The following is a 25,112-nucleotide window of genomic DNA, read 5'->3' as shown; positions in this document are numbered from 1 at the left end:
ATTAAATCTTTGTTTTGCGTTTCGGCGGCGTTGATTGTGGTTTCGGTTTGAGAAATCGAGAGAAAGAAAGCTTTTCGTGGTGGATTAGGGTAGATATGTGAGTAGAAATCTGCCGATTAGATTGGGGGAAAGTGTTGTGGGATTTGAGGGAGTAAACCATGGGTTGCTCGTCCGATGCCAGAGATTTCTTTGTTCTTGATTCTTAAATTAAGAGTAATTGGTCTTTCATGACTTTATGCAAGTAGTCGTCATTCTGAAAGCCTGTTTCTAGTCATTGTTCTCAATTCTCTTAGATAATTTCGCCTCTTACTGGAATGACATTGCATTTTTAATAATATTATGGGTTGGAAACATTTCGCCTCTTGATGAGTTTCTATTTAACTTTGTAGAAAGATGGCACGACCACCATTTAAGCTTGTGAAGAAACATGGTACCTTGAATGGATTAAGGTACGTGTGTTAGTCATTATTGATTTTTTTAAATTATAATGTCGTTTATGGATATGTTAAATTAACTGATATGTTCTTCTTTTTGAAAGAATCACAATGATGCCAAAAGTCTCTACAATGTATCATTCCCTTATTTTTCGGAGTTAGAAATAGTATATGGCAAAGACAGAGCAACAGGCCTTGTTGTGGAAGATTCTACAATGGCTGCACAAAACATCACTGATGTGGATGCTGAGTTGACTATATCAGTTGATAATTCACCTATATATGAAGGAGTTGAAGTTGATTCGATGTCACATCAAGAACCTTCTGTTACATCAAAGGCATCTCACTCTAAGGAGAAAAATAAATCATCCATTAACAAAGTTCAAAAAGCTTCGAAGAGAGCAAAGATTTCAGCTGAGCAAAATATTGATTCTGACTTCAAGTTACTCAGTGATCGAGTTGAAGGATTTATGCAAACTGTTAGCTCACACTTTGAGTCAATGTCAGCTTGGGTTCAAGGAAAATCCTCAAAAATGCCAGAAGTTCTTCAAATGTTGGATAAGTATGGATTCATTGGTAAGAACAAATACAAGGCTGCTCAAGTTATTTGTAAAGATCCTGTGAAAGTTGAGTTATTATTCAGTTTGGATCCCTCTGAAGTTGGAGATTTTGTGCTCAGTTGCTTGTAATATGCTTGCGATGAATATTTGGAGATAATACTTTTTTGTTTGACGATGGTTTATTTGGGAGATAATTATTGTGTTTTATTTTGATTGCTTTAGATCTATGGGTCAAGATGTAACCATCAGTAAATGTGTGTTCATTTTCTTGTGCCAATGCAAATACTGTTCACTATGTTTTATTTTGATTGCTTCAAATCTATGGAGACTTCATGTGTATTTTAACTAAAAAAATTCTTGGTTATTCCTACTGTTACAGATTAAAAGGGAGATAAAGATTCTTCAAAACCTTTGTAGCAGCAAAATAAAAGTTATGATGTTTTCCCGTAAGATTCACAAAATAAAAAGTAAAAGCTGATTTCTCAAAATAAAGAGTAAAAGCTGGAAAAGAAAATTGGTTCTTGATTTCTCACAATTCTTACTCTCGCTATAATATATTTCTCTTTAATATGTACGGTACTTAATCAGAAATTAACACAAGTAATACATCAAAGGAGATGGAAGGCCTCCAGAAAATATTTCTTTGGACGAGAAAATTGAAAATTTACACCTTCAGATCAATTGCCATCACCCCAAAAATTATTTTTTTCCAACGTGCTCAACTCCAACGTGCTCATCTTTCTTGCAAAGGATGTTCCCAATTCATAATATCCATAAAAAAATTATTCAATAAATTTTTTCATGTATTTAATTAGTAAGGGTAAAATTGTAAATTTTTTCTGATTCCCATTACTTTCTTATTCATACGAAATAGCATCAATGGTAATTATACCCATTTCAGTATCTATACCAAGCACCATCAATCCAGTAATCATTCCCATTGCCATTAACCCCTCAATGAAAACTCATTACCATTCCCATTACCGAATATATACCAAGCGCCTCCTGATGTTGAGATTTAACATATGAATGTTGATTAAGAGTAACTAGTTCATTAGAAATTATTGGTGTCTCGGCTGATTTTGATGTGATCAACCAAGTTAGGTTATGTCCTGTTGTGGTCTGATCCCTCTGTCTAAGTGTGCAGGAGCTTATGAGCAGAGGAAGTCGAGCAAAAGACTTAGCGGTCGAGAAGGATGACACGGGGGAGTGAGCCGACGAGCTCAATGCATCCGAAGGACGCGAAAGCTGCGGAAGAGTACACCGATGGAACGAGAAGGATGTGCACAGCGTCCAAGGAACGAGAAGTCGAGAGGAAGGATGTTCGAAGGGCGAAAGGCCAGAGTCAGGTTCGGGCGAGCCTAACTCTGGTTGGCTAGAAATCACCCAAATGATGTTTCTAAAAAAAATCAACTCTGTTGACTTTGACTTGGTCTTAGACTTAGACTACTCAAGCTTTGATTTTAAATCAAGCCTTAAAGATGATTTTAATCATTGATCAAATTAAGGATAGAGATTATCTTTATATAGCCGTCAATTTGGGTTAGACCTGTCGGGTTAGCCCGCCCCGCCAAGTAATTTAGGCGGATTGGGTTAAAATTTTATCAACCCACTTTAAGATAGGTTCAGATGGGTTGGCCTGCCTACGCCTGCGACCCATGTGGGTTGGCCCGCGGGTTGAGAAAGTTTAGTTATTTATTTTAAATTTTAAAATTAAAGTAGAAAACTCAATGAATTAGTGAGTTTGATCCATTTAAATTACAATTCAAGCTTAAAAATTATAATTCAAACTTAAAAACTTCAACTTAATCAATTTAAATTTAAAATTTTTTTTATTTTTTAACAGGCCCGTGGGTTGACCCGCCTAACCCGTGACTCACCTTAAGTTGGGTTGGGTTGGAGATTTTCGAATCTGCCAAGTTGGTGGGTTGGCTTGCCTCGCGCCGCCATATGATGGGCCCTCCATGGGTTGGCCCGCCACGCTATGGGTTGGCCCGTTTGATAGCTCTAATTATCTTTAATCAAGGATGATTCAACGTTGATAAACGTTTATTTTTTAAAAGAATAATATTTATCCTTTATCAAAGATCAACGATCAAGATCAAATCCTATCTACGATCAATGGTCAAGATTAGTTTGCGTAGATTATAAATAGGCTTAGAAGCTAAAGAGAAAAATAACACTTCAATTGTAATATTTTTCTTAGCTTCCGTCTTGTGCTACAAACGTCTGTAAGAGGCTTTTCTGCCTACAAAAAGTTTTTGATAGTAAGCTTCAACCGCCTTGGCTTACAATCACCTAAGTTGTAACCAAGTACATCTGTTTGTATTCACCTCTTACTAGGTTTCTTTCATTTAATTTATGTTGGGTTTATTTAATTGTTGAAAATAGCATTTATCCTTGTAAAGTTGTGCAAGAGATCCAGTTTTATTTATAGGGGCAATTCACCCCCTCTTATCGGTCCACATCGATCCAACAGAAGTGAATTGTCATAAGATTTCATATGGTTCTATAAATGTCTATGAAGATCTCATTGTAGCTCGACTGCAAGTTTTCTCCAACTTGAAGTATTTAAGTCATCTTGATCATGGAGACTTATACTTTGACATTTTAAGTAAACGTCTCTACGGAGATATGTATCCGTGATGATTGGGTATAAGCTGAAGTGTCCAAAGGTGTTTGAGTAGCCAATAGAGGATTCATCACTCTTTTATTAGGAAATGTATACTTTATGACTACTTGTCAGGACTGTTACTCTTAAGTCTTTGATCAAAGCAATAATATGTCAAGAGGATGGTCCTCTTGGACAGTTGTTTTGAGTAACTTGAATTCGTAGAACAAGGAACTACAACTTGGGCTTGGTGTGACGTAGTCAGCCTAGTGGCGACTGACATATAGACCATGTCCTGAACTAAGCGGGTATAAGATGATGAAAGAAATAGAGACACATTCAGTAGTAGCTGCTGAATGATTCAGAAGTGGTTCTAAAATCAATGGTGATTTTCAGGTTAATTGGGGGTCATGATGTACTACTAAGTGTCACTCATGATCGATCCATAATTAATGAGTTAATTATGGACGACCAATATAAATAAAAAATATATAAGGTCACATGCATTACGAGTTTCTCCAAGAGATATAAAACGAGTTTGAGAATTAGATTCTCAAATCAAGAGATATTGAGTTTAGTTGGACTAGACGAAGGGTAAATATAAAAGATATTTTGTCAAAAAGAAAGCACGGATTGAGTTGGTTTTAATTAAAGGTGATTTGATTTTGAATAAACCCGATTTGATTATGAATCAAACGTGAGGCTATAAGATTGGAGTTTAGTTTAACAGATTTTGTTATTTTTTCTTAACAACAAATATCTATTAAACATCTATAAATATAACTCTTATAAAGAGTTATGTACACAGATTAAAACCTAATTGTTATAATTTAAATCAAACACAAAATCAATACGGTTTGGTTGTGAACTAAACTTAAATTTAGCGGTTTAGAATTTGGATTAATAGATACAAGTTTTTTGTTAGCGAACAAACCCGTTAGAGGTCTATAAATATAATTTTTATGAAGAGTTATTTATAATGCTTAAAACCTAAATTTTAGGTTTAAAACCATAACACTCTACCTCCCCTTGCCGCTGCCCAACACAAAGAGGCGTCTTTGTGTTGCCACCACTCAGCTTGGGTTTGTTGGTTGCCATCGGCCATAGAGGGTCTTCCAAAGCTCACTACCAGTCTTTAATCCTCCTAAGATCAGTACCTCCCAAGAGTCAGCCATTTCATTAGAGGTCTATAAATATAACTCTTATGAAGAGTTATTTATAATGTTTAAAACCTAAATTTTAGGTTTAAAACTGTAGCACTCTGCCTCCCCTTGCCGCCGCCTAACACAAAGAGGTGTCTTTGTGTTGCCACCACCCAAAGCTTGGGTTGGCCAGTTGTCATCGACCATAGGGGGTCTTCCAAAGCTCACCTCACTAGTCTTTAATCCTCCTAAGATCAGTACCTCCCAAGGGTCAACCATTCTTGAGCTAAAGGAAGCTACAATCGACGATGGAAGCAAGGAATATGAGGAGAAGCAACCATTGCTTCTCCACTGAAAGTTATCGCTTCTTCCTTTCGATTTGGTTTTTGTTTCGAGACAATTGTTGTTGCTGGAATATCCACACCATATAAGTTTGCTACCACTTCTTAACAACGAACCATACGACCTTTAAATGGTAGTGTGATCCCCTCCGTTTAGTCTGATTCGTATCACCGGATTACTTCGAGCCACCGGATATGGAATCGGACCGTAGGTCCTCTCTCGGATCGCTTGTCTCCTCCCTTCGATTAGTATCGAAGAATAGATACGACACGTGACTTAGGAAGTCATTTCGAGGAGATCTTGATGTAGATATGAGTAGAGACAATCTTGCTCAAGGTTGCTAGTTGATGTCGTTTCCGCTCCACCTCATTCAAAAGGTATGAAGTTGTTTATATCTTATTTATAATTATATTTGCATACATGTATTTCCTTGGATGAGTTTTTATGTAGTTAATGATAAAATTATTTATTACGCTTTCGTTGTTATGATTTATGAAATTAAAAATTTTAAATTACGCATGTAGAAATCCAACAAGTAGACATTTTGATACATTGCATTATGAATGAATATTGCAAAATGGAGAAAAAAAATAGAAAATGAGTTGTTTATTCATCTCCCTTAGATAGAATATTTTACTTTTGTTGTAAGTTGTTCATAAATCACGACAATATGAATACAATTAATCAATTAGCTATTGAAGACTACAAGGATTGATATAATTTGACTCGATGTCTTACAAAGCATGAAGGAAGTAAGGAACATATTGTTGGTATAACAATATGGAATGAATTGGAAAAAAATTTGAAAAAAAGGCACTTGATGAAAGTATTCAGATAGAAATTAATAAAGAAAAAGAACATTGGAGATTAGTGTTAAAAAGGCTAATTGTTGTTTCCTATAGACTTGCAAAAAATAATCTAACATATCAAGGAAATTGTGAAAAACTTTATGTTGAGAATAACGATAATTTTTTACAAATTATTAAAATGATCGCTGAGTTTGATCTAATAATGCAAGAGCACATATGCCATATTCAAGCACATGAGACACATTATACGTATCTTGGTCCAAAAATTCAAAATAAATTTATTCAGACAATGTTGGCAAATGAAGTAAAAACTACAATCCTTAGAAAAATCGAAGAAGCAAAATATTATTCAATTATATTAGATTGCACTCTATACATAAGTCACAAGGAACAATCTCTTGTAATACCTTGTGTGGATAATTCAACAAACTTTGTTGTGGTTGAAGAATACTTGATAGATTTTTTTGAAAGTGGATGACACTTCTGGATTTGATCTTTTTACTGAACTAAAAAAAGTGTTGAATGATCTCGAGCTTAATATTGATGATATAAGAGGACAGGGGTATGACAATGGATCCAATATGAAAGGAAAGTATAATGGAGTACAAAAAAGATTACTTGAAATAAATCATAGAGCCTATTATATACCTTGTAGATGTCATAATCTAAATTTGACATTATGTGATATGACTAATTGTTGTTCTAAACAATGTCTATGTTTGGAGTGATACAATGTATTTATACATTGTTTTCCTCTTCTACCAAACGTTGGAAAGTTTTTAATGATCACGTTGAAGACTTGACAGTTAAGCGATTGTCACAAACTCGTTAGGAAAGTCATATGGAAAGTGTGAAAGCTATAAAAGAACAAACATAAAATTTGGCACAAACGAGTAAAGATCCAAAAACAAAGAGTGAAGTTGAATCATTGGCAACATATGAACTTGAAAATTTTGAATTCTTGCTTGGCGTGGTAATTTGGTACAAGTTGTTGCATGTGATCAATACTGTGAGTAAATTTCTTCAAGGTGAAAATATGAACATTGATGTTGCAATCGAACAATTAAAAGAACTTATTCTTACTTTTAAAGAGTATAGAGCGTTTGGATTTGATAAGGTCATCATGGAAGCGAAGCAAATGACAGAAAAAATGGAAATTGAAGCTACGTTCAAAGAAAAATGCATTATTTGAAGAAAGAAATAATTTGATGAAAATAGTAGTGAAGATGTGATGCAATTAGCTAAAGAATCTTTTAGAGTTATTATTTTATCTTCTTAATGGATTAAGCTATTTCTTCACTAAAAACTGGATTTGAACAATTTCAGAAGTACAAAGAAACATTTGAGTTTTGTTCAATTCAAAGAGATTAAGTTTGCTAATGATGATAGCCTAATGAAATCTTGTAAAAATCTCTTAAAATCTTTGAGATATAATAGCAAGTCAGATATTGATGGGATGATCTGTATATGAAGTTATCAATCTTCAAACAATCTTTACCGGTGGAAGCAAAAAGAGCATTAGATGTTTTAAATTATCTGAAAAATATGGATGACTATTATCCAAATACTCATATTGTCTATAGAATTTTATTGACTATACCAGTTACAGTGGCATCTACAGAAAGAAGTTTTTCCAAGTTGAAGTTGATTAAAACATATCTTCGATCAACTATGTCATAAGAAAAATTAAATGGATTGACGATGTTGTCTATTAAAAAGAAAATAGTTGAACATCCTGATTATACAAACATAATTGATCTTTTTGTAGCCAAAACATAAAACATGTTCTATTTAAATGATTATTGGTATATTTTATAATATTAAATATTATTTAATTTCATATTTTACTTTACATGTAGACTCGCTAAAAAACGATAGCAATATGCATTGTTCTTTTGTAACTAAAACGGAAACAAGACGTAAAGTATTAAATGATTACTAGTAATATTTGTTTATTTTATTAGATTTTGAAATATTCATGTTATTCAACCCTTTATTTTACTATACATTAAAAAATTTTGATCACACGTCGAAAGGATGCCATATTTTGAAGTGTGGATGATTTTTGTAGTCTCTGAGGCATAGCTGAGTTGGTTACGACGGAACAAATTTACAGAAGAGAGCAAGAGTTTAAATTTCAACGAAGTCGAACAATATCCTCCTCCGTCGTGACCAACTGTAGTTTCTTGATTTACCTCCTCACATATGATCGTGGAGTTGACCGTGTGGGGCTGCTGGAATGGTGAATTCCACCTTTTACAGAAGTGGATGATTTTTGTAGCTAAACTAGCTGTAAGGCATTGTAAGGAGAGCCCTTTTTTTGAAGCTCGACTCAGACCACCAAAATCTAAGGTATGACACTAGCCATTGCTGATCATGAAGAACAACTAAGATTGCTTGGGACTACCGATGTTGATAAGGAAGAAAGGAAAATCAATTTCGTCTCATTTTAAGTGAACGAAAATCAGGAAAAATAATAATTCACTTATGAATTTAAAATTCATCAATTCTTTAATTTACACCAAATAAAAAGGTGTTGGAGATGGCTCATATGGGAGACATATCGAGCACAGTTGCGTTGAAAAGCACAGTCAAGCTGTGTCGGCTACTGGTTGATGGAATGTCATGTGAAAGAACCCCATCACATGGTATGTTTCAAGGCACGACCTGCCCCCGAACATGGCTTGGCCGTGTTTGGGCCTATGGGAATGGACATGGCCGTGGCACGAGTGCGCCCAAAAGCACGATCTAGCAGTGCTTCATCTGAAGGCACCGAGTTGATGCAAGATTTTTCATATTACTTGGTATTTTTGGTCCAAAATACCATGTATGGATTTGATTGTATACATGGAATCATTGTAACCCTAAAACATATATATTTTTCTAATTAAAATTTTCTTGGTCGTTTCATGGAGTAGGCACATCGTCAAACCACGTTAAATCTCTGTGCTCCCTCTTCTTTCATTTTTCTCATTTTCTTTTGTGATTTCTTCAAAATTATTACGACGTGATCTCAACAACTAGTATCAGAGTTCCAGGTTATCATGTTTGGCATTTCTTCTGCAAGGTTTGATCTGGCAAAGTTTGATGGAATATGCAATTTTGAATTATGATAGAGGAGGGAAAGATCTATTAGTGCAACAAAGCATGGTGAAGGTGTTAGGCGAAAAGAAACCAGATGGTATGGAGAAGATAGATTGAAAGGAACTACAAGCGAACGCGATGACAACAATTAGACTTTGTCTAATGGATGACGTGATGTATATCACATCATGGATGAGGAATTATCGACAACAGTTTGGCAGAAATTGAAAAGTCAACACATGTTCATGTAACACCTGGATTATTTTCCTCTATTTTTAGGATTTTTAATTAGATTTAGAATTTCAATAAAGGTCTTTTGGTTAAATGATAGAAGGGAGGTTGATAAAATAAAATTAGGCGAAAAGATTCATCTTGCAAAGACGAATCGAACAAAATTTGTTTGGGTCAATTCGGAAGTCGTTTGATAGCCGAACCAAGCGAACTAAAATTTTTATCTGGTTCGATTTGAGAAATTAGACCCGGTTTAATCGGAATTTCTTAAACCCAAATTTAGGAGTACTGTGCACTCCTCTTTATAAAAAAAAATTTTCGTCGCCGCCTCTCCTCTCCGCGCGACTCGCGCCCAAGCAAGCCGCGTCCGCTGCCCGCCGCCCGATTCCACCGGCGGAAAACTCGGAACGGACCGAGGAGGAGGCTATAAGAGGAGGCCGAGACCCAACCCTAGCCACCAGCCGCCTCCTCCTTTCCCTCTGCTCACGTCCAGACGCCCTTCGCCGCCGCCGCGTGGAGAAGCAGAGCAGCCGCCACACAGCGGCGCTGCCCTGCCAACCACCCTCTGCCGCGTGACACCTGATCGCCTTCCGCCGGTGCCCATCCCGCGCCACTACGGGAGCACTGCTGCCCTGTTCGCGTGGAGAAGCAGCAGCCGCCACCTCCTCTGTTTCTGATCACCGACGAGGCTCAGCGCCGTCGTGAGCCGGCTGCCGCGTGGAGAAGACCGGACCACCGACGCCGCCGTCTCCCCCCCTTTCCTCAGCCTCCTCCCGCCGAGCAGCCGACGCCCCTGCCCTGTTCGGCCGTGTTCACGCGAGGAAGAAGACGAGCAGGTTAATTAATTTTAATTCTTTGATTGATTAATTAAGGTTAGTTTAATTAATTAAGTTAATTAATTTAATTGTTAATCAATTAATTGAGTGATCAATTAACCTGTTAGTTCAATTAAGTAATTGGTAATTAGATAGTTAATTAGTTTAAGTGATTAATTAATGAATTAATAGTTAATCTAGTTTAGTTAGACTGTTAATCAGTTTAATTACATCTTAATTAGTTTAATAAGTAGTTAATTGTTAAGTTAGATAATTGATTTGTTAATGTGAGATTTGATTAATTGATAGTTAAACAGATTATTAATTAAGTTAATTGGGTAAGTTCGATTAATTAAGATCATTAGATGATTAGTTGATTAGCTAATTAATTTAAGGTTTATTAATTGGTTAATTAAATTATGGTTAATTAATTCGGGCTGATTTGATTAAATAAATAATATTTGATTAAGAGAATTAATCTAGTTTAATTGGAGTAATGAGAAGTGATTTGTGTTAGGGTTAACTCTTGACCCGGTTAAATAATTAGATTAGATTAAATATTTTAGTTAAGTTGTAGTTATGATTTTTCTAGGTCGTGCGAAGAAGGCGCTAGAGCACCTCGGAGAAAGTCTCCGATTTCACAAATCTTAGCATTTACAAGCAGACAAGGTAAGTACATCTCTCACTTGCAGTATGAGTTGCTCCGTTATTTTCTTTATTCTGTCCATAGTATGTAGAGCATGCATAAAGTATTATTTCCACGTCATCATTTTATGTTAAAGCATGTGTAAATTGTTTCTTTCCAAATTGCATGATATAAGAAGCATTATTTCCATGACATCAAGTTATATTAAAGTATGTGCAAATTGTTTCTTTCCAAATTGCATGATATAAGAAGTATAAGAAATGTATTTTACTTTTAAGAGGCGGGTATCGGGCCAAAGGTTCGCCCATAATGAATTCCGGGCCAAAGGTTCGCCCATAAGGAAAGGAATTCCAGGCCAAAGGTCGCCTGATAAGATAAGTCCTCTGGTAGCATTCAGTGGCTAGCTACCCCGAGTTCTATCAGAGATGCGCGCATTGATACTCCGCCAGGGCCCATAAGTATGTTTAAGTATGTTTAAGTACGTTAAGTATGATTACTTATTTCCTGTTTAATTACGAAAGAATGCATGAAATGATTTTCGTTGTTTTGTGAGATTAAGTATGTACTTACTAAGCGTTGCTTATAGTTTGCATTCCTCATATTGCAGATAAATAAAAGGAAAAGTATTTAGGAAAGAGGAGGCAGCTGGAAAGATGTTCGATGTATGGTGTTGGCGGAACCGCGGAATAAGATCAAGGATTAAGAATTAAATAAATGTTTATTTTATGTCCAAGAATTGATCTTTATTTCTTTGCTTCCGCAAGTTAAACAGAAAAAGAATAATTTAATTTGCGTTATGTTACTTAATAAGTGAAAGTTAAGGAAAATTTAAAGTACGTAACGTCTCCCCAATTAGTATAAGAAAGAGGGGAGGATGTTACAGTTCAAGTCGTTGATGAACAAGCTCTATTTTCAGAATTGTTGGGCATAAGATATCAGAGGACACAAATCTGCGTCAACATATTAACGTTTTCAATCAGATTGTAAATGATCTGAAATGGATTGATGTGAAAATCGAAGATAGACAAGGTGCTGATGTTGTTGAATTCTTTACCATCATCTCCTACGTATGAGATTTGATTATGACTCTAATGTGGGGAAAGAATGTTGAATTCTGTACCATCATCTCCTACATATAAGAATTTGATTATGACTCTATGTGCGGAAAGAAAACTCTCACGTTGGAGGTTAGAAGTGCTCTATTGGGATTTCATCAACGAAAGAAAGCTAGTGATGAGACATCTCAAGGTGAAGGGCTCATGGTGAGAGGTAACCAGGAACCTGAAGGAACAAGATTCGATATGGGTCGGGAAAAAATAATAAGGCATGGTCTAAATTAAGAAAGAAGAAGGAGATCACGTGTTACAAGTATGAAGTATCGAATCACATAAGAGAGATTGTCTAGAGAAAAAGAAAATAAATGTAAATAGTAAAGATGATTCATCAAAATTTACAAATATAGTGGAAGAAGAAAATTCAAATAGTGGCAATGGAGATATGCTCTCTGTTTCATCTGTTAAGAGCAATTGATAGATTCTTGGATCCTAGATTCAACATGCTCTTATCACATGACGCCTAATAAGGATTGGTTTGACACTTATAGGTCAGTTAATTCTAATTCTATTCTGATAGGTAATGATGCATCCTATAGAGTCATTGGAATAGAAGATGCCAAAATTAAGATGTTTGATAGTGTGGTTAGAACATTGTGTGATGTTAAACATGTACTTGATTTGAGGAAGAACTTGATTTCATTGGGCACACTAGATAGAAATGAGTGTCGATACAAATCGACAAGTGGAGTAATGAAATCAGCAAAGATGCCCTAACAAGGATTAGTTTGACACTTACAAGTCGGTTAATTCTGATTCTGTTCTGATAGATAATAATGCATTCTACAAAGTCATTGGAATAGGGAATGCTAGAATTAAAATGTTTGATAATGTGGTTAGAACATTGTATGATGTTAGACATGTACCGGATTTGGGGAAGAACCTGATTTCATTGGGCACATTGGATAGAAATGAGTGTCGTTACAAATCAACAAGTGGAGTAATGAAAGTTAACAATGCAAAGATGCTTTGACGGTGATGAATGGATAGAAGCTAGTGGGGAATATTTACAAATTGCTAAGAGCCACAGTTGTAGGTGGAGTTGCTATTGTAAAATTTGAATCAGATAAGACAATCTTATGACATATGCAGCTAGGTCATATGGGCGAGTGTGGGATATTGAAACTTCATAAAAGGAATTTATTGAAAGGCGACAAGACATGCAAACTTGAATTTTGCAAGTATTGTATTCTTACAAAACAAAGCAGAGTGCAGTTCAAGATAGTCGCACACAAGATAGAGGAAATTCTAGACTATGTTCATATAGATCTCTGGGGACCAGCTAGTGTAGCATCATGTGGAGGACATATGCATTTTGTGAGTTTCATCAATAATTACTCATGGAAGGTCTAGGTGTACTTCATGCGCCACAAGTCAGAAATTTTTCCAAAGTTCAAATGTGAAAAGAGAATCAAATTGGAAAGAAAAATCAAATGCCTTAGATCAGATATTGGTATTGAGTACACTGATTCAAAGTTCTAGGAATTTTGTGAGTAGCATGAGATCAAGAGGCACTTCATGATTTGCAGGACACCATAACAAAACAATGTAGCGGAAAGGATGAATAGGATGATAATCGAGAAAATTCGATGTCTCAAATTGAATGCAGGACTTGCAAAGAACTTCTGGATAGAAGCAGTAAACATGTCGTGTTTCTTAATTAATCGATCACTGAGGACAGCACTAGATGACAAAGTATTAGAGGAGGTATGGATAGGAAATCCAGTTGATTATTCTAGTCTGAGAGTGTTTGGATGTCCAGCCTACATGCATATTTCTAGTGAAGATATATGAAAGCTAGATGCAAAGTCTAAACAGTGTATTTTTTTGGGTTATCAGAAAGGGTGAAAGACTTCAAACTTTAGGATCCTAAGGCAAACAAGATGGTGATTAGTAGAGATGTGGTATTTGATAAAAGAGTCATGTTACATCGTACTCAGGGGGAAGAGAAACAAATACCAAAAAATTACAACAACAATAAGGATGTTGTGCAAGTGGAGCTAGAAACCCATGGTTCTGATGGTGGTAGCTCAAAGCACATAGAGTATCAGACTATAGCCAGAGATTGGACTAGAGGTACCATAAAACCACCCACCAGATATAGTTTTGAGGTTTGGTTTCTTATGCACTCATCACTAGTAGCGGAGATCCTACTACGAAGAGGAAGTACATAGCTCAGAGAAGGATAAATGGATGGATGTACTATGGCATGGAGGTAGAGTTTTTGCATAAGAATCAAACGTGGAATTTGGTAGCACTTCCTCAAGGGAAGAGGGCTATAGGATGCAAGTGGGTATACAAGAAGAAAGAAGTCATATCAAAAGTGAAGATGCAAAGTTCAAGGATCGGCTAATAGCAAAGGATTACTCACAAAGGAAAGAGATTGACTATGATTATATTTGCTCCAGTGGTTAGACATACATCTATTAGGATGGTGTTAGCTTTAGGACATCATGATTTGCAGTTGGAGCAAATGGATGTGAAAATAATTTTCTTTATAGTAATTTGGAAAAACAAATTTATATGTCATAACCAGAAGGATTTAATTAGCCCGGACAAGAGCACTTAGTCTGTAAATTAAAGAAGTCACTTTATGAGCTAAAGCAATCTCCAAAATAGTGGTACAAGCATTTTGATTCCTACATGCTTCAAAATAGGTATAGAAGATGTGAATATGACTGTTGCATTTATATGAAGAGCTTTGATAAAAATTCACTTATTTTCTTGCTATTTTATGTGAATGATATGTTGATTGTTGTGAAGAGTATGAAAGAGGTCAATAAGTTAAAGAAGTTGTTGAGCAAGAAATTTGACATGAAAGATTTGAGTGCAGCCAAAAAAATTCTTGGGATGTAGATACATAGAGATAGAGTCTTTGGGAGATTATAACTATCTCAGCGAAGTTATATTGTGAAGGTGTTGGACAAATTCAACATGGGTAATACGAAGTCTGTCAGTATACCTCTGGCGTATCATTTCAAATTATCTCTTGTACAGTGCCCAAGGATGGATGAAGAGATCCAAGACATGTCAAAGGTTCCCTATACTAGTGCAATTAGTTGTTTAATGTATGTCATGGTTTGCACAAGACTTGATTTGGCGCATGATGTTAGTATGATGAGCAAGTTTTTTTACAAATCCTAGTCGACAACATTGGGACGCGATCAAGTGGGTTTTTAGATACTTGAGGAATACAAGTTATGACATTATGTTCAGCAGACAACAAGGTGATCCTTCAGTTACAGGATATATGGATGTAGACTGTATAGGGGATTTGAATGACAAAAGTCTACTATAGGGTATGTGATTACTATAGGGTATGTGATTACTTGTCAGCAAGCAACCTATAGTTGCATTGTGCACTATTGAGTCAGAGTACATGACAGTAGTTGAAGCAGCCAAGGAAGCATTGTGGCTTACAGGGTTGGTCAAAGAACTGGGTGTTCAACAAAGTGGAGTCAAATTGTATTGCAATAGCTAAAGTGCTATCTATTTGGCGAAGAATCAGGTGTATCATACGAGGATAGAACATATTGATATGAGGTTTCACAAGATCAAAGAACTAAAATCTTCAAGAGAAATATTACTTGAGAAGGTCTACACTTCTAAAAACATTACAGATATGTTGACAAAGTCAATTATTACAGAGAAATTCAAGCATTGCATAAACTTGATCTATTTCTTTAGTTGCTAGAGAGGGCGCAACCTGAACTCGACGTTCTAGGTGGAGGTCTTCCTAAATGCTCATGTTTCTCCTAAGAGATGGATATTCACCAAGGTGTAGATTGTTAGAAATAACTCATATGGGAGACATATCAGACACGGTCGTGTCGACTAGTGGTGGATGGAACATCGTGCGAAAGAACCCGTCACACAACCGTGCTTCAAGGCAAGCCTAACCGCGTTCGGGTTTGTGGGAATGGCCTGACTGTGCTTTATCCGAACGCACCGAGTTGATGTAGGATTTTGGGTCCAAAATACCATATATGACTTAGGCTGTATAAATAGAATCATTATAACCCAAAAACATATAGATTTTTTTTTAATTAGAGTTTTCTTGGCCGTTTTATCGAGTAGAGATATCGTCGAACCACATTAAATCTCTATGCTCCCTCTTCTCTCATTTTTCTCGTTCTCTTTTGCAATTTCTTCACGATTGTTGCGGCACGATCTCAACCAAAAGGAAAGTAATTCAACTGTGATTCATCATTTTCTTCTAATAAACAATAAACACATGTTAGACTAGGTTACCATTGAGTATTGAACACATGTATTTCTTCCCGACAAAGCAGGCAATGCAAAAGTAAATTAATTACCAAGGATCATCGTTACCAAAAATCTCCCATACGCAGGCAGTTACAACCTCTGCCGTTCATTTGACTACAAGAATATTAGCAATGGACAGATAAAAACACTACAATTACGTAGATCCACAGCGGATGGCAGATCGATCCATCAAAAATTCATCATCTAATAGATCAGGATAGATTGGGACGGACTGCGGGTTGGAAAAGGTTAGGTGGACTACCTTATGAGCTTACTAAAAAGTAAAAAATAAAAAATATTATAATTTTTAAATTTAGATTGCAAATTAAATAGGTCAAGCTTATTGAATTTTCTATTTTAATTTTAATTTTTTTTTCCTTCTCAACTTATGAGTCAATCCAAACCAATCACAGGCCGATCTGTCTGGACTCGTAATCAGCATGGACTAACCCATTTAGACATGATAAATGATGGATTGAATTTCAACAAAATCCATTTAAATTATATGACGAAATGGACTAATTCGACATATCCAACTCAAATTGATAGCTTTACAATTATAGTATTTACCTCATGCCCAATGGCCATGTATAACCATTTCACAAGTTTGCTTCTAAATTTTGTGTTAAATGCACAATTTAAGAGATGTAACTGTATAACCGAAGAAACGATATTAGACAAAAGACAAAAGTGATGCCTAATTTTCTCAATCATATCTAGATGTAAAGATGTAGGCTTATTCAACCTTAGTTATGCCTAATTTTCTTTTCTATGGGTTGACAAAATCATAACTAACTTCTACTTCACAACTGTTAACAAGCTTATGAGTAGGACCATAAATTAAACGTTCATGAATAAATTTGATATTCAATTTAATAAGAATTTATTTATGTTGATTTAATATATATAATATCATTTAATTTAATCAGGTGTATAAATAAATGAGCTTAATATACATGTGTTCAATTTATTAATATTTATCCATAAAAATAATAAATTATTTATAAATAATATTCATGAACAATATCCATAAATAAAATTTATAAATCAATTTCATTAATAAAACACTTATTAAATTTATAAATAAATATAAAAGTTCTTAAAAAGAATAAATAAATTTATAATATTAAACTTATTGATCAACTAAATAAATTTTAAAATGTAAAAGTTTAAGCAATCAAACAACTTTGAATTAAAAGTTCAATTATATCTAAACGAACCAAATTTAAAAACTTGAATAATTTCAACGGCTTAATTCATTTTAAATTCAATTTAACTTATCTTGATTATCTTATTAATATTTATAAATAAAATTATAAATTATTCATAAATAATATTTATAAATACAAATTATATTTATCAATAAAACTTTTATTAAACTAATAAATAAATATAAAAATTCTGAACAAATAAAATTATAATGTCAAAGTTACTCATCAATCAAATAAATTTAAAAATATAAAAATTTTAAATAATCCAACAAATTTAAAGTTCAAGAGCTTGAACACCCGGCTTAACAATTTAGTTCATTTTAAATTTGACTTAGCTAAACTTATCTTACCAAACAAACTTTAACAAAAAGGTGGAATCCATCACCCCCAATGGCTCCACATGGTTAGCCCCACGATCATCTGTGAAGAGATAAATCGAAAAGCTGCAGTTGATCATGACGAAGGAGGATATTGTCTCGGCTTCGTCAAATTCGACCATTGCCCACTTCAGCAACTCTGCTCCATCGTAACCTAACTTAACTATGCCCCGAGCATCTTACCAAACAAACTTGAACAATATATGGGCGGACTTACCATAAGATTGTCAATTCATTTTTCAAGTAATGTTTTTACTAGTAAAAATGATAAACAGCGCCGGTATAAAAGAAGTCGAGCGGGCATCAAAAGGTTGAATGAAAAATGCAAGAAAAAGGAGGAACTGAAGCCAAGATCGAACCAATATGAATTTGTATCCCATGGCCCTTATTTCATCAGAAGTTCAAGATCTGTAGAAGAGAGAAAGCAGCATTGAACAATCAAGAGGTAGTGACAAAGAGAAGAGGCTACTTACCTCTTTGTCCTGATCCTAGACCCATCTCATCTGTGCTTCAGGGAATGGGAATCCATGAACCTCCAGGCGTCTCTCTCATCTGCAACTATCCATCCACCTCAATTTTTCTAGGTGAAAGTTCATGGTACCTGGAGAACTTCTCCCTCGCCTCTTCGTCACGGTTCAACAAGCTACAGATCACTCCCTGGCAGAAGTACGGCCTGTAGTCGTCGGGATCCTCCTTGGCCAACTCCTCGTAGCTCGACAGCGCCGCCTCCGGATTCTTCTGCAAGAATTCTATCTGGGCCATGATGAGCCGAACGTCCCTGCCGGCCAGTACCTTCTCCGGCTGCTCTTCCCTCGCCAGGTACAATGCCTGTTCCAGCCCCTCGATCGCCGCGTCCCCTTCTCCGCACCGGTCCATGAGGACCGCCTTCTCGAAGAGAGCCTCGAAGGAGAGCGGATCGACGGCGAGGATCTCCTCGTACAGACGGCGGGACTCCGCGACCTCGCCCGTCTCGCGGAGAAGCCGCGCGGCCAGGAGTTTCCACTCCGTCTCGTCCGGCTGGGCGGAGATGAGCCGGCGGGTGACGGCGAGGGCCTCTGAGTCGTCCCCAGCTTCGAGCTTTCGAAAAAGGAGAGAGCGGAGAGCATCGACGGTCTTGGGGTTGGAGTCGAGGAGCTGAGAGGAAACGGAGGTGTCCGATTCGATGTCCGCGGTCAACTCGGCCGCCAGAGGAGCAGCCGCGGAGGGATCCGCGCGGGCGAGAGGAGGACGGAATGCGGCGGAGAGAAGGGCGGCGAGGACGACGGCGCCAGAGGCCGCGGCGCCGAGAGATCCAGAGATCCGGGCGAGTGGGTTCGACTCCGTGGAGGAAGCCATTGCCATGGTGACCACCCTCGAAAGCCTGGAAGCCGGAAAGCGGAGGGTTTTCGGGGAATAGAAGTGGGGCTTCATCGAGATGCGATGCCGAGAGAGTGAGGATTGGCCGCCATGGACGGGGACGGAGGCGACGAGGGCTTCCATGGCGAGATGAGGTCTAGGGTTTCGCGAGGTGATTAGGGATTTGGGTGGGCGGGTATTTAAGAGGGAAGAAGACCGGGAGAATCACGGCGTTGGATACGTGGCGGATTCGGAAAATTAGTCCATGTACCAAGGGTAGTTTAGGGATATAAATATAATATATACAGTGGGAGACGACTAATTGGTCTTCTCTTTGAATAAGAAAATATATAAAATACTTCAGGCGACCAACTCAAAATAGCGCTCCATTTTATAAAATCATAAAAGAGAGTCCTTCCCCCAAAATATAATTGAGTTGGTGATGTTAGAGTAAATTTGTTAAAGTAAATAAGAGTTAAATTTCATGGCATGTTGGTCCTTTCTCGATCGATCTCCGGCCATGATTTAATCAGAATCCGATCGCGATTTGATCGAAATCCGACGTCCAACACTGCTGGCCGCGTTTCCAATCAAATTCGTCAGATTTCGACCACTATCCGATTTGAATCCGCCGTCGGACGGAGCGGCACGTCGATCGCGCCCGAGGCGACGACCGACGATGGCCAGATGGTGCGGTGAGGGCGGCAGCAGCGACGACGGATCAGAAGTGTCACGCACGGATCACACGGGATAAATCGCATCGGATATCAGTTATCTTTCTATAGAATCATAAAGTAATAAACGAGACTCCTTTGCTATCAGAACTTAGTGCCGTTAGTTCATACAAAATAAATTTATAGGATTGAATAAGGTTCGATTCTTGAAAGTCTCACCATTTCTGAAAGTAATCCCTTTCTCTTATAGATCTACTACGTATTTTATTTATCTCTCTATAGGTAATTAACGTTCGCGTATGACCTTTTGCAAGATACAAGAGGCTCCTCTGCTTTTAATTTTAATCAAAAAGACATTCCACTCTACTTACCATCCATGTAAACTAATATAGTTGTCCTTCAATATACTATTTAATATTATTATTTTCTATCACTCGGTCTCAGCAGCTAATTGTATGAAAAAGATAAGTGTGTGTTGTAACAACTACTAAATCATAACTACTATAATATTATAATAGGTACGACATCATAACTATTATAACGTAAAAATTATTAAACAAAATAAGTTTGAATTATAATTGCTACAGTTTGTAGCTGCTACAACGTGAATGTTGTTGAACAGAACAAGTCTGAGTTGTAGTAGCTACGATTTTATAACTGCTACAACATGAATACTAAGTGAACAAGTCTGAGTTGTAGTAGCTTACAATTTTGTAGCGGCTACAACAGGAATGTTATGTGAACAAGTCAAATCCCCATTGCCGTAGTTATGAAATCGTAATTACTACACCATGAATGTTTTTGAACATGTTATGTATGACATGTAACAGTTACGATTTCATAGCTACTACAACATTAATATTTTTGAACAAATTAAGTATGTGTTATAACAACTACAAAATCTTAGTTGCTATAAATGTTAAATTGTAGTTGCTATAATATTTATAACAACTACAATTTCATAAATATTACAACATGAATATTTTTGAATATGTTCAGTATGTGTTATAGCAACTATAAAATTGTAAGTGCTATAAATGGAATTGGATGATATGAAATAATAATGTTGAATAATGTACTAGAGGATAACTATACTATTTTACATGAATTGATGGTGGAATGGAGCGTCCATGATTAAAAATAAAAAAGTGACACCCTTAATTATTCTAATAAAAAGGAGGCCTTTCTGAGTATTATATATCCAATTACTTTTAGAATTTTTTTTAAATCTTATTTGAAAATAGATTTTAAAACTTGAGAAGATAAATAAATAGTATTTAGAATTAAATTTTTTAAAACACATTTTAATTTATTAAAGGCAAACTATATATTTTAAATTGTCAAATAAGACAAATTCTTGGTATTTCTCCACTACAATGTTAATTATGATGAATTATTTACTTTTCGGCTCTTTTTAATACATAAAGGGTACATTTAGTTTCTTATTATTTTACACATCACTTCTAGTGTTTGTTGATTATATTCATTGTGAGATCGATCATGGTTGTTGAATAATAAATTTCATTTTTTCCTGAAGTGTTGGTTGATTATAATTTATCTTAAATAACTTACTTAATTGGACTAGTGCCGTCAAAGACCAATTGCTTTCTAATCTTTAAATAATAGCTTTAGGCTCCTAATTGATGTGCGTAGGATGTATATATGTATTTATGCTTTATTTGCACATCTTTCTGAGTTTATTGTTTAAATCTTGTGTGCATTGCATCCCTTATTTATGCATTTAGGCACATATCTTGCATTTCCTAGTTCGGAGATCTGCTCGTGTTTTTACATGTTTCAGGATGGAAAATGGAGCAAAAACGGGCAAAATGGAGTAACAATTGAAGACAAGGCAAGACAGGGTCGTGTCTCATAGGCACAGCCGTGTCTACTCAGCTTGTGGTCGTGCTTCAAAAGGCACGGGCGTGTGCTCAAACAGAAGACCATCAAGCCTGGGCCGTGCCTCACTGGCACGGCCGTGCCAACATTCCCCCTCAGGAGCAGCCAGAGGCCGTGTCTACCAGACACGGCCGTGCTTTGAAACAGAAGCCAGCCGAGACTTGGCCGTGCCTCATAGGCACGGCCGTGTTTCCAACATCAACTCAAGCCACTGCTGTTGGCCGTGCCCACCAGGCACGGCCGTGTGCCAAAACAGAACGGTCCAAGCAGCTGGTCGTGCCTCAAAGACACGGCCGTGTCCAGCAAATGAAGAGAAGACAGGCTGAGGCCGTGCCTTATAGGCACGGTCGTGCCTTTAAACAGACCCGAGACAAGTCTGAACCGTGCCACAGAGGCACGGCCGTGCCTCCGAACAGAAGCCTCACTGCCTCAGGCCGTGCCCCCAAGGCACGGCCCTGTAACGCCCGCCCTTACGTGGGCCTTGACGGACGCTACAGTTTATTCATTCATTCATTTAAACTTTTACCACATACGAAAACCACGAAACTTCGCAGCGGAAAAACATAAACATAACCGGGTTGTGGTTGCATATGTGGTAATTAAACATATAACATGCATCTAATGTTTAGCTATTAAGTTGATAAAACCTCTTAACCACATTAAACAACATAAAGCTAGTTCACACATTTAGAACGCAAATATAAAATTCATAATTTATCCGGGACTCAGCCAAGTCACCATCACACACATCTTTATTAGCCTTTTCCCGCTGCTTCCTTCCTACTAGTGTCTGCTAGATGGATCTGCAACATAAGAAAGTAAGTCTATAAGCACGAATGCTTAGTAAGCTCCTTTCCTACTCACAAAATCCACATGCCACATAAACATAACCTTTGGAGATATTTGAACATAGAACATGCCCAAACACTTACATTTCCTTAAGCATATAAGCATATCATTTTCACGAACATGGTATTGATCTAACATAGCATTTTCATAAACATAACATTTAACATTCTTATTGGCATAACATTCATGCACATATAGGAATATACTTTCATCCTTAGCATTAAAATCATGATATACAAATGCTGGTAATGCCTTTTAAAAACGTATAATCATAATAGATCAATATAATCATCATTATCATTCTTTGGGATCCCTGGCTTGGTACCAATAGCGCGCTCCCTAATAGTCACTGGGGTAGCTAGCCGCCAGCCTAAGAGGGTCTTACCAGGCCCAAAACCTTGGAATTGGTCACCTGGATTTCTTTAACGACAACCTTGGAAGTCGGGTACCAGCCATGCATTAAAGTAAAGTAATGATATACATGCTTTCTTTTCATTTTCATCATGAATGTTCCTTTCATTATCATAACATAATGAACATTCATGCATCCTTCTCATTTCATTTCATATAGCATGTTATATCATATCATAACTTATCATATCATAACTTCGTTTTGTATTCTTACATGAGATACATCATACTAATTCGATCAAACCCTAACCTTTCTTTAAGGTGTTCGAACCTTCGTAAAACCATGGTATCTCATTCCATTTCATTTGATATCATATTTTCCAGGTATATCTTTGACGTGAGATTGACATAAGATAATCCTTGATATCATAACATCATGGTCAACGTTATTCGACTTCTACTTCAATTAACCCTAACCTCTATTAAGGCCTAAGTTCATAGGGTTATAATCTTCTTAGGGTTCTTTGGTTCTTAACCCTAACAATAATCTTCGTTATCATTGGTTTAACATAACATTTAAACCCTAATCTAAGTCTGGTTAACCTTGTAAACATGCAACATAGGGTTTAACTACATGAACCGACCAACATAGAGGCCTTAATCGATCAGATGATCGATTAGGTGTCATTGGAATCGATCGGACGATCGATTAGAACCCATAATTTTTTTTCCACAGAAGCCTCCGTAATCGATCAGGTGATCGATTACGGTTCCCTTTAATCGATCAGGCGATCGATTAAAGGTCGTATACTCGTCTCAGAAGCTTGGTAATCGATCAGGTGATCGATTACACTCGCTTAATCGATCCAGTGATCGATCATTTCACGTAACTTTTCTCCTCTTTAAACCTAATAATCGATCGAACGATCGATTAAGCCCCATTGTAATCGATCCAGTGATCGATTACAAGTGTCTCTAATCGATCTGGTGATCGATTAACACCTTATAACCTCTAATTTGCAGAACAGATACAACCTTAGTTTTTAACCGTAAACATGCTGTAAAACCCTAACTTATTCGTAGCATAAGATTAATACAAGTTAAACTACGAATCGAACACAGAACAATAACATTGCATACAACATAAACCATACATATTGCATATCTACAAACGATAGCTATTATGCTGCAGTGAGAGAAGACTTACAGATCCAATGCTAAACAAACCAGACTGAACCTCTGTTAACCTTGTATGAAAGAAACCTGCGTGAATTCCTCCAGCCCGCAAAGTCCCAGCACCCTCGGCCAAAACAATCTGAGAATAAGAAGAAACCCTTTACTTATAGCCCTTAAGGTAAGTAACGGGTGGTATTTACTAGCACATTACTATAACATTAAGGTGTAATAAAAACAGCCGTTCACGTTGATGCCTCTTCATTTCCCACGTGGTTATATCCTTTCACATGCCTTAACCTACAACTACATTTCCTTTATCATTTCCTTAACAATTACTTGCTAGCACTTATGGCTAACTCATGCTCATTTGGGTTTGCCACCTTGCATGAGGTCTATGGTTCAATCCCTAGCACCTCCTTTTCTTTTTTTCTTTTCAAACTTTTTCCACATAAAACATTAACCTATAGACCCATTAGGACTAACCCTAACCTATGGTCTATTTTAGAACTTACTAACCCTTTAGTATAAGCTTAGGGTACTATTTTACTATAAGTTCTCATGACTAGGCTATCATTCATAAATATCCAGGAATTATCGTAGGGAAATTGCGGGTGTTACATTGGGGAGAGATCCGTAAAAAGATATCCTGTGACAGGGGATAGGGTTCTTTTAGTACTCCGGGGCGCCTGAGTGACACGGGAATGCCTTGAACCGGGCTTCTAGAACCATTTCAAACCGATAACGAGTGACGTAAGAACACCAATGCTTTAATTCGAGGATACCTGACGAGGTTGAATTGGATAAATTGGTTAACATCCCTACAATTGAACAATTATTGAGGAAAGGTAGAGGATCCAAGTCAATCAATCCATACTCTGAGGAGTCCGAAGTCCTAGGATCGTTTCACAACCAAGTGTCACAGTCGATTCCTTTCTTCGAATTCTAGGATAAAGTACTTTAGAACACTCCCATCTCCCCCACACAACTCATGCTCAATATTCTCTCCACCTTATTGTGCTAGATCTAGTAAGTAATTCCACGGTCCCTGTGGATTCGATCTTTTTATTACTTGACGACATTCCGTATACTTGCGGAACGCTATCAAGTTTTTGGCGCCGTTGCCGGGGATCGTGCGCAATTATTTACTAATTTAGCACATTAAGTTTTTCTTTTATTTTCTTATACATA

The 25,112-nt window shown here is 36.8% G+C and overlaps 1 protein-coding gene across 1 annotated transcript; it reads right to left on the bottom strand.

The window, feature by feature from the left end:
* Positions 1 to 17,904: 17,904 nt before the first annotated feature.
* LOC141817367 (protein SLOW GREEN 1, chloroplastic-like) lies at positions 17,905 to 19,132 on the bottom strand. Its single transcript, XM_074705031.1, has one exon. It carries the CDS (start codon positions 19,117 to 19,119, stop codon positions 18,199 to 18,201), a length of 921 nt encoding a protein of 306 aa, XP_074561132.1. The 5' UTR covers positions 19,120 to 19,132; the 3' UTR covers positions 17,905 to 18,198.
* Positions 19,133 to 25,112: the final 5,980 nt, after the last annotated feature.

Source organism: Curcuma longa, unplaced genomic scaffold, assembly GCF_044706935.1.
Source record: "Curcuma longa cultivar G26 ecotype Majalengka, Jawa Barat unplaced genomic scaffold, ITB_CL_G26_1.1 contig_20226, whole genome shotgun sequence".
NCBI lineage: Eukaryota > Viridiplantae > Streptophyta > Magnoliopsida > Zingiberales > Zingiberaceae > Curcuma > Curcuma longa.
This window is presented reverse-complemented; position numbering and strand designations above follow the sequence as displayed.

What these genes read in the sequence shown, in the direction of transcription:
- LOC141817367 (XM_074705031.1), bottom strand. Translation starts at nt 19,119, where the DNA reads ATGGAAGCCCTCGTCGCCTCCGTCCCCGTCCATGGCGGCCAATCCTCA.